At 60.9% G+C, this 10566-nt stretch overlaps 1 protein-coding gene across 1 annotated transcript; it reads left to right on the top strand.

The window, feature by feature from the left end:
* Window positions 1–1131: 1131 nt before the first annotated feature.
* On the top strand, window positions 1132–6197 carry LOC126644206 (sterile alpha motif domain-containing protein 1-like; the record flags this gene model as incomplete). Its single annotated transcript, XM_050323268.1, has 4 exons — window positions 1132–1240; window positions 3016–3109; window positions 4609–4720; window positions 5935–6197. Coding segments are annotated over 4 exons (480 nt in total), but the record flags the coding sequence as incomplete, so codon positions are not given.
* Between the last annotated feature and the right edge of the window lie 4369 nt (window positions 6198–10566).

Here is a 10566-nt window from a genome sequence, read left to right as displayed (position 1 = left end):
GGCAGCTGCCGAGGCTACTTTTGAGACTCCCTGGGGACTTGGGGGTTGTCTTGAGAATGTGGGGACTCCCTGAAGACATTGGGGACACTTTGGAGGACCCCCGAGGACTTGAGGGGGTCTCACCCTGGGGGTGGGTGTTGAGGGCACTTTGGGGGACCCTTGGGCAGCACTGGGGGACTTGGGGGGGTGTCTTTGAAACACTTTGGGAACCCCCGTGGGAGACTTTGGGGCTGCTGTGGGGGGGCCTTGGGGACCCCCTGAGTGGCACTGAGGGCATGTGGGGGGCACTTGGGTGCTGTTGAGCGCGTCGCTTGGGGGCAATTGGGGGCCAGTGGGGTGTCTATGGGCACTGGGGGGGGCCCTGTGGGCACTACGGGGTCAGTGGGGGTCCCTGTGGGCACTGGAGGGTCATTGGGGTCCCTGGGGGCACTGTGGGGTCAGTGGGTCCCTGTGGGTACTGGCGGGTCAGTGGGGGCACTGTGGGCACTGTAGGGTCAATGGGGGTCCCTGGGGGCACTGTAGGGTCAGTGAGTCCCTGTGGGTACTAGGGGGGGGTCAGTGGGGGTCCCTGTGAGCATTTGGGGGGTTCCCTGTGTGTTCTGTGGGGGTCCCTGTGGGGTCCCTGGAGTCCCTGGGGGTCCGTGGGGGTCCCTGTGGGGTCCCTGGGGGTCAGGGGGTCCCTGTGTGTTCTGTGGGGGTCTCTGGGTCCCTGTGTGTTCCGTGGGGGTCCCTGTGTGTTCCGTGGGGGTCCCTGGGTCCCTGTGTGTTCCGTGGGGGTCCCTGTGGGGTCCCTGGGGGTCTCTGGGGGTCCCAGTGTGGTCCGTGGGGTCCCTGTGAGTCAGGGGGTCCCTGTGTGTTCCGTGGGGGTCCCTGTGGGGTCCCTGGGGGTCAGGGGGTCCCTGTGTGTTCCCTGGGGGTCCCACACCTCCCCTTCACCCCCCCAGCCCCCGTGCAGCAGCAGCGAGGCGTCGGCGCGGGAGGAGGAGGAGGAGGAGGAGGACGAGGAGGAAGATGAGGAGGACGAGGACGAGGACGGGACGGGCTCCGAGGCCTCCGAGGAGGGGCCGGGGGGGCCCCCCCGGCAGCTGAACGGGGAGGGCCGGGGGGGGCCTCTCCTGCGCCCCTGGGCAGCCCCCGCCCCAGAGAGGCCCCCAGCCTGCAAGGCCTGCGCCCTGGGAGGGCGGCGCTACAGACCGGGCACCCTCAAAAGGAGGGCTCTTCGGGCAGCCCGACAGAGCAGGTACCGGGGGCTGGGGGTCAGTTTGGGGGCTGGGGCGGTTTGGAGGAGCTGGGGGCATTTATAGGGGCTGGGAGAAGTTGGGGGGGTGAGGGGCATTTATAGGGACTGGGGGCAGTTTGGGAGGGCTGGGGTGCAGTTCCAGGGGTGCTGGGGGGCATTTATAGAGCTGGGGACAGTTTGGGGGGGCTGGGGGCATTTATAGAGGAGCTGGGGGCAGTTTGGGGGCTGAGGGGCAGTTTGGGGGCTGGAGGGCATTTATAGGGTTTGGGGGCAGTTTGGAGGGGCTGGGGGCAGTCACAGGGGGCCTGGGGTGCAGTTTGGGGGCCTGGGGGCAGTCTGGGGGCTGGGGGCCAGTTTTAGGGGGCTGGGGATGGTGGGAGGGGCTGGAGGGCATTTATAGGGGCTGAGGGCAGTTATAGGGTCTGGGGGGCAGTTAGAGGGGACTGGGCAGTTATAGAGAGTGGGGGCAGTTATAGGGTCTGGGGGCAGTTATAGGGTCTGGGGGCAGTTTGGGGGTTGGGGCAGTTATGGGGTCTGGGGGCAGTTTGGGGGACTGAGGGCAGTTATAGGGTCTGGGGGTAGTTTGGGGGCTGGGGCAGTTATGGGGTCTGGGGGGCAGTTATAGGGTCTGGGGGGCAGTTTGGGGGACTGAGGGCAGTTATAGGGTCTGGGGGGTAGTTTGGGGGGGCTGGGGGCAGTTCAGGGTTTGGGAGGTCAGGTCATGGTCTGTGGGGTCACTTTGGGGTCAGTTTGGGGTCAGTTGAGACTCCGTGGGGTCAGTGTGGGATTTCAGGCTCTATGGGGTCACTGTGGGGTCAGTTTGGGGTCTGTGGGGTCACTTTGGGGTTAGTTGAGACTCTGTGGAGTCAGTGTGGGATTTCAGGCTCTGTGGGGTCAGTTTGGTCTCTCTGGGGTCAATGTGGGGTCAGTGTGGGCTTTGTGGGTTCAGCATGGGGTCAGTGGTGTCTCTGTGGGGTCAGTGTGGTGTCTGTGGGGTCTATTTGGTCTCTGTGGGGTCTCTGAGGGGTCAGTTTGGTCTCTGGTGTCTGTGGGGTCAGTGTGGGCTCTGTGGGGTCAGTGGGGTCAGTGTGGGGTCAGTGGGCTCAGTGTGGGCTCTGTGGGGTCAGTGTGGGCTCTGTGGGGTCAGTAGGGTCAGTGTGGGCTCTGTGGGGTCAGTGTGGGCTCAGTGTGAGGTCAGTGGGCTCTGTGGGCTCTGAGGGGTCAGTGGGCTCAGTGTGGGCTCTGTGGGCTCAGTTCGGGCTCTGTGGGGTCAGTGTGGGCTCAGTGTGAGGTCAGTGGGCTCTGAGGGGTCAGTGTGGGCTCTGTGGGGTCAGTGTGGGCTCAGTGTGAGGTCAGTGGGCTCTGAGGGGTCAGTGTGGGCTCTGTGGGGTCAGTGTGGGCTCAGTGTGAGGTCAGTGGGCTCTGTGGGCTCTGAGGGGTCAGTGTGGGCTCTGAGGGGTCAGTGTGGGGTCAGTGGGCTCAGTGTGGGCTCTGAGGGGTCAGTGTGGGCTCTGTGGGGTCAGTGTGGGCTCTGTGGGCTCTGAGGGGTCAGTGTGGGGTCAGTGGGCTCAGTGGGGTCAGTGTGGGGTCAGTGTGCTCAGTTTGGGCTCTGAGGGGTCAGTGTGGGGTCAGTGGGCTCAGTGGGGTCAGTGTGGGGTCAGTGTGGGCTCTGTAGGGTCAGTGTGGGCTCTGAGGGCTCGGTTTGGGCTCTGTGGGGTCAGTGTGGTGTCAGGGGGCTGAGCTGTCCCCGCGGTGTCCCCGCGGTGTCCCCGCAGTGTCCCCGGCTCTGGCGGGGGCCGAGCCGTCCGTGCCGCTGTCCCCGGGCCGGCCGGGCCCGCAGCCCACCGAGGGGGGGCCCTTCAGCTGCACGTGAGTGGCACTGTCCCCTGGTGTCCCCATGGACCCCTGGGTGTCCCCTGTGTGTCCCCATGGCCCCCTGGGTGTCCCCATGTCCCCCAGTGTCCCCCGGTGTCCCCCAGTGTCCCCATGGCCCCCTGTGTGTCCCCATGGCCCCCTGGGTGTCCCCCAGTGTCTCCTGGTGTCCCCTTGTCCCCCAAGTGTCCCCCAGTGTCTCCTGGTGTCCCCATGTCCCCCAAGTGTCCCCCAGTGTTCCCTGGTGTCCCCATGTCCCCCTGTGTGTCCCCTGTGTATCCCCTGGTGTCCCCATGTCCCCCTGGGTGTCCCCATGTCCCCCAAGTGTCCCCCAGTGTCCCCTGGTGTCCAGATGTTCCCCTGGTGTATCCCCTGTGTATCCCCTGGTGTCCCCATGTCCCCCTGGGTGTCCCCATGTCCCCAGTGGTGTCCCCCAGTGTCCCCTGGTGTCCCTGTGTCTGTGTGTCCCCAGTGGTGTCCCTGTGTTACTGTCCCCCTGCCCCTGTGTAACTGTCCCCATGTCCCCGTGTCTGTGTCCCCCAGTGTCCCCGTGTGACACTCCCAATGTCCCTGTGTCTCTGTCCCCCGTGGTGTCCCCTATGGTGTCCCTGTGTGACTGTGCCTGTGTCCCCATATCTATGTGTCCCCTGTGGTCCCTGTGTGACTGCCCCGTGTCCCTGTGTCTGTGTCCCCCATGTCCCCCTGGTGTTCCCATGTGACACTCCCCATGTCTCTGTGTCTGTGTCCCCCCTGGTGTCCCCATGTCCCGGTGTGACACTCCCTGTGTGTCCCTGTCCCCCCGGTGTCCCCATGTCCCCATGTGACACTCCATGTGTGACACTGTGTGTGTGTCCCTGTGTCTGTGTCCCCCCTGGTGTCCCCATGTCCCCATGTGACACTCCATGTGTGACACTGTGTCTCTGTCCCCCCATGTCCCTGTGTCTGTGTCCCCCCCAGTGTCCCCATGTCCCTGTGTGACACTCCCTGTGTGTCCCTGTCCCCCCGGTGTCCCCATGTGACACTCCATGTGTGACACCCCCTGTGTGTCCCTGTGTCTCTGTCCCCATGTCCCCGTGTGACACTGTGGTGTGACACTCCCTGTGTCTGTGTCCCCCCCATGTCCCCGTGTGACACTGTGGTGTGACACTGTGTGTGTGTCCCTGTGTCTGTGTCCCCCCGGTGTCCCCATGTCCCTGTGTGACACTCCCTGTGTGTCCCTGTCCCCCCGGTGTCCCCATGTCCCCATGTGACACTCCCTGTGTGTCCCTGTCCCCCCGGTGTCCCCATGTCCCCATGTGACACTCCACGTGTGACACCCCCTGTGTGTCCCTGTGTCTGTGTCCCCGTGTGACACTGTGGTGTGACACTGTGGTGTGACACTGTGATGTGACAGTGTTGTGACACTGTGGTGTGACACTGTGGTGTGACACTGTGTTGTGACACTGTGTTGTGACACTGTGGTGTGACACTGTGTTGTGACACCCCGTGTGTCACAGGGCGGGCCGCAAGGACAAGGCAGTGGATCCCGTGGAGTGGTCGGTGCGGGACGTGGTCGAGTATTTCACCGAGGCCGGGTTTGCTGAGCAGGCAGGGGCCTTCCAGGAGCAGGTGGGACCCCAAACTGTCCCCTCTGTCCCCACTGTCCCCTCTGGGGGCCTTCCAGGAGCAGGTGGGACCCCAAACTGTCCCCTCTGTCCCCACTGTCCCCTCTGGGGGCTTCCCAGGAGCAGGTGGGACCCAGATCCCAAAACTGTCCCCTCTGAGAGCCTTCCAGGAGCAGGTGGGACCCCAAAACTGTCCCCTGCCATCCCTGTCACCCCCAGTATCCCCTCTGTCCCCTGCCAGTGCCCTGTCACCCCCTCTGTCCCCTCTGGGGGCCTTCCAGGAGCAGGTGGGACCCCAAACCTGGGACACCCCCAAACCGTGTCCCCTGTGTCCCCTCTGGGTGCCCTGTCACCCCCAGTGTCCCCTCTGTCCCCTGTGAATGTCCTTCCAGGTGCAGGTGGGGACCCTGGGACCCCAACCCTGGGTCCCCTCTGTGTCCCCAGGGTGTCCCCCCACCCCATTTCCCCCCTGGACACCTCCCCCTCGAGCCACCCCAGCGTCCCTCCCGCTCTGTCCCCCTTTGCTGTTCCCCTGGGGTGTCCCCAGTGTCCCTGGGGTGTCCCCAATGTCCCCAAGGGTGTCCCCAGTGTCCCCAATGCCCCTGGGGTGTCCCCCCTGTCCCCTGTCCCCAGGAGATCGACGGGAAGTCGCTGCTGCTGATGCAGAGGGCCGATGTGCTCACGGGGCTCTCCATCCACCTGGGCCCCTTTGCTGTGCCCCTGGGGTGTCCCCCCTGTCCCCTGGGGTGTCCCCAATGCCCCTGGGGTGTCCCTGGGGTGTCCCCAATGTCCCTGGGGTGTCCCCAGTGTCCCCAATGTCCCCTGTCCCCAGGAGATCGACGGGAAGTCGCTGCTGCTGATGCAGAGGGCCGATGTGCTCACGGGGCTCTCCATCCGCCTGGGCCCCTTTGCTGTGCCCCTGGGGTGTCCCCAATGCCCCTGGGGTGTCCCCAATGTCCCTGGGGTGTCCCCAGTGTCCCCAATGTCCCTGGGGTGTCCCCCCTGTCCCCTGGGGTGTCCCCAATGTCCCCTGTCCCCAGGAGATCGACGGGAAGTCGCTGCTGCTGATGCAGAGGGCCGATGTGCTCACGGGGCTCTCCATCCGCCTGGGCCCCTTTGCTGTGCCCCTGGGGTGTCCCCAATGTCCCTGGGGTGTCCCTGGGGTGTCCCCAATGTCCCTGGGGTGTCCCCAGTGTCCCCAATGTCCCCTGTCCCCAGGAGATCGACGGGAAGTCGCTGCTGCTGATGCAGAGGGCCGATGTGCTCACGGGGCTCTCCATCCGCCTGGGCCCAGCGCTCAAGATCTACGAGTACCACGTGAAGCTGCTCCAGCGCAGCCACTTCCAGGAGGAGGAGCCCCCCCCGGAGCCCTTCCCGGCCTGAGCCCCCCTGCCCGGGACCCCCTGAACCGGGGGACACCCCCCAAAACAGGGGGAGACCCCCCCAAAACTCAGGGGAGACCCCAGGATCCAGGAGGGCTCCTCCCCTCCCAGCTGCTGCACAGAGACTTTGGGGGTGGGGGTCTCACCTCTCTTTGGGGGTCCCACCTCTATTGGGGGTCCCACCTCTCTTTGGGGGTTCCCACCTCTCTTTGAGAGTCTCAGCTCTATTTAGGGGGTCCCACCACTGTTTTGGGGCTCGCTCTTTGCTTAGACGGTCTCAGCTCTCTTTAGGGGCCCACCCTTCTTAAGGGGGGTTTCACCTCTATTTGGGGGTCTCACCTCTCTTTAGGGGTCTCACATCTCTCTGGGGTCCCACCCCTCTTAGGGGGTCTCACATGTATTTGGGGGTCTCACCTCTCTCTTGGCAGGGTCCACCACTCTGGGGGTCTCACCTCTCTTTGGGGGTCCCATCTCTATTCTGGGTGTCTTCCCCTGCTCTCTGGGGTCCCATCTTTGGGGGCTCCCTCCCTCTTGGGGGGTCCCACGCCTCTTTTGAGTGTCTCCTTTGGGGGTCTCACCTCTCTTTAGAGGGTCCCAGCCCTCCTTTGAGGGTCCCACCCCTCTTTAGGGGGTCTCTCCTTCGGGGAGTCAGTTCTCTAGGGGGTCCCCCTTTCCAGAAGTCCCACTATTTTGGGGGATCCTGCTTCTCTTTTGGAGGTCACTTCTCCTTTGGGAGTCCCACCCCTCTTTTTGAGGGAGTCACTTCTGGGGGAGTCGCCCCTCTTTTAGAGGCACCTCTTTTGATGGGTCCATCCCCTCTTTAGAGGTCACCTCTTTTGAGGGTCCATCCCCTCTTTTTGAAGTCGCCCCTCTTTTGAAGTCACCCCTCTTTGAGAGCCCCCTTTTAGGGATCCCCCTTTTCTTTGGGGGGATTTTTATGGGGAGGGGTTGGGTTTGGGGGCTCTGCCGGAGATGTTTAACCTTCCCAGCCTGTGCCCCTCCCCCAAGTTGGGGTGCAGCCCCACCCTTTGGCCACGGAGGGGGAGGGAGGGCCCCCAGCCCCCGCGGTCTGTGCCCCTCCCCCTCCCCGGGCCTGGCTCGTTTGGGTTTTTAAATAAAAATGGAAAGAAATAAAAACAGCCAGAATTGGGGGGATTGGGAGGGTTGAGGGTGACCCCCTCATTTAGAGGGTCCTGGCCTCTTAAACCCCCAAAAGGCAAACCCGGGGGGTTGGAGTATAATCAGGGAGTCTTGGAGTTTGGGGGTCCCCGAGGTGGGGGGGTCTGGGGGGGTCATAAAGGGGGTCACGGGGAGGTTGAGGAGGGATGGGAGGGTCGGGAGGCTCCCAAGAGGGAGGAGGGTCTGGGAAAGGGGGGGTCCATGGGGGAGTCAGAGGGGAGTTCAAGGGGGATCGGGGGTTTGGGGGTCCTCGAGGTGCAGGGGCCATGGGGGAGTCGGGGCGGTCATGGAGAGGGTCACGGGGGTCATGGAGGGGGTTTCGGGGGGATGGGGAGATCTGGGTGGGCTCCCAAAGAGGGGGTGTCTGAGAAGGGGAGTGGTCTAGAGAGGAGTCATCAAGGGGATCCCAGGGGTGTTAGGGGGTCCTCAGAGTGCTGGGGCCATGGGGAGGGGTCACAGGGAGGTGTCTAAGGGGGGCTGTGGAGGTCTGGGGGCTATGGAGGGGGCATGGGGGGTCTAGGGGGGATGGCCGAGGTCTGGGGGGATTTGGGGAGGGCCGAGGTGGGGGGGTCTCTGGGGTCGGACAGCGCGCTGCGCATGCGCGACACCTCCAGCCCGCCAGGGGGCGCTCGTAGCGATGGAGAGACCCCCCCCCCTTCCCTTTTCCAGCCCTTCCCCCAACCCTGAAACGAGCCGGAGCTGCCCCAAAACAGCCCTAAACCCGCCGGAAACGGCTCTATTTGACCCCCCCTCCCCATCCTGTCCCGGTCGGGCCCCCCCGGTTCTTTCCCCTCCCAAAGGAGGGAGAAAAACCCCCCCGACCCCTCCCGTTCCCCCCGCGCATGCGCCAGGCCTACCGGGGCAAGATGGCGGCGCCCACGGCGGGCCCGCCCTTTTCTCTACGGCGGCCGGAGAGGCCCAGAAAGCGTCCCCTTCGCGCGCGGCCCCCGCTGAGGAGGTGATTTTGGGGTCAAAAAAATCCCCCCGGAGCTCATCCTGGAGCGGGATCGTCATCCAGCCTCCCTTTGGGGAGAAACAGCCTCTAAGTACCCCAAATTTGTGAGAGACAGCCCCTAAATATCCCAAATTTACAAGAAACAGCCCCTAAATATCCCCAATTTACAAGAAACAGCCCCTAAATATCCCCAATTTACAAGAAACAGCCCCTAAATATCCAAAATTTGTGAGAAACAGCCCCTAAATACCCCAAATTTGTGAGAAACGGCCTCTAAATATCCCCAATTTGGGGTGCAAGTTCGAGTTTTATTTCAGAACATCCCATACATATTAATTATATCACGTGCATACACATTTACAGCTGTTCCAGGTATTCACCACACATTTATTTTCACAGCTTGGACTAATTGGTTACCTCGACCTCAAGTTATAAATTAAAAATATATATAATTTATATAAATTAAGTCATAAATTAAAAAAAAAAGGGGACCATGGTGCTGTTTGACCTGACCTGGGTTGGACATAATTCTTGTTTTGGAAGGACAGGGAGGATGGGGATCTGTTTAATGTCTTTATGGGGGTGCAGTGAAGTTTTACAACCCATTTGTTTTTCTTCCCTTCTGGGTTCCCTTCACCCATTGGACACAAATTACAACCAGCATTGATTACAACCAGTGTTTATTACACTTTTCCTCTTTGTTCCCGTGTGCTCCTCACAGGTTAAAACCAACGGGAATTTCCCGTTCGTTTGAGCGACCTTTGATTGGATTCATTTCTTAACGGGACAAGCTCTCGTTGATCGCAGTTCTGAGGCACCTGAGCTCATTTCGGGTGGGTGGGGACACGGCTCGGTCTGTCAGTGCCTGTGGGGAAATCACACCCACATCCCTGTCTGATCCACACCCACATCCCTGTCTGACCCACACCCACACCCGTGTCTGACCCACACCCACATCCCTGTCTGACCCACACCCACATCCCTGTCTGATCCGTGTCTGATCCACACCCCACATTCTATGATTCCATGATTCCACGATTCTGTGATCCCCTGATTCCACAATTCCATGATTCCATGATTCTGTGATTCCACGATTCCCTGATTCAGTGATTCCCTGATCCCCTGATTCCATGATTCTGTGATTCCATGATTCTGTGATTCCCTGATCCCCTGATCCCCTGATTCCATGATTCTGATTCCATTATTCTATGACTCCATGATTCCCTGATTCCCTGATTCCACAATTCTCTGATTCCATGATTCTGTGATTCCCTGATCCCATGATTCCATGATTCTGTGATTTCATTATTCCATGACTCCATGATTCCATGAATCCATGATTCCGTGATTCCATGATTCTGTGATTCCCTGATTCCACAATTCCCTGATTCCATGATTCTGTGATTCCCTGATCCCCTGATTCCATGATTCCATGATTCTGTGATTTCATTATTCCATGATTCCATGATTCTGTGATTCCCTGATCCCCTGATTCCATGATTCCATGATTCTGTGATTCCATTATTCCATGATTCCGTGATTCCCTGATTCCACGATTCCCTGATTCTCCGCCCCCAGTCTCTCACTGCCCCCCTGTCCGAGGCTCCTGAGCTGATTTCTGGTGGGTGGGTCCAGGGGGTCACTCCCTGTCGGTCCCCGAGGTTCCCCCACATCCCACACCCCAAAATAACTGTGATCCTGAAATAAAACTGTGATCCAGAAATAAAACTGTGATCCTGAAATAAAACTGCGATCCCGAAAAAAACCTGTGATCCTGAAAACAAAACCAGCTGAGAAACCAAACCCTTTGGCTGATCAGAGCACAATCTTTATCCAAGTTCAAATCCCTGGTTTCTGTTTCTAACCCTGTTTTGTTTCCCACTCCATGGCTCTGATCATGCCATGGGGGACAATTCGGGGGGGTTGGAGCGGTTTAGGGGGGTGGGGGAAATTTGGGCGCTTTGAGGCCTTTGGGGCAGTTGTGGCTGGTTCAGGGGGGCTGGGGTGGTTTAGGGGGGTTTTGGGGCAATTTAGGGGATGAGGGACAGTTTAGAGGTGTTGGGGGCAGCTTGGGGGTGTCAGGGCAAGGTGGGACTCATTTAGGGTGGTGGGGGCAATTTGGAGGCTTTAAGAGGCATTTGGGGCAGTCGTGGCTGGTTAAGAGGACTGGAGTGGTTCAGGGGGCTGGGGTGGTTTAGGGGGCTTTGGAGCCGTCCCTTCAGGGGCTGGGGGACAATTCTCGGGGGTTGGAGTGGTTTAGGGCGGTGGGGCAATTTGGGGCACTTTAGGGGACGAGGGGACAGCTTAGGGGGGCGGAGCGGTTTGGAGGGAAAA

This window comes from Myiozetetes cayanensis, unplaced genomic scaffold (assembly GCF_022539395.1).
Source record: "Myiozetetes cayanensis isolate MyiCay16 unplaced genomic scaffold, myiCay2020 scf291, whole genome shotgun sequence".
In the NCBI taxonomy this organism is placed as follows: Eukaryota; Metazoa; Chordata; class Aves; order Passeriformes; family Tyrannidae; genus Myiozetetes; species Myiozetetes cayanensis.
Note: the sequence above shows the minus strand (reverse complement) of the source record. Positions and strands in the feature narration are given on the sequence as shown.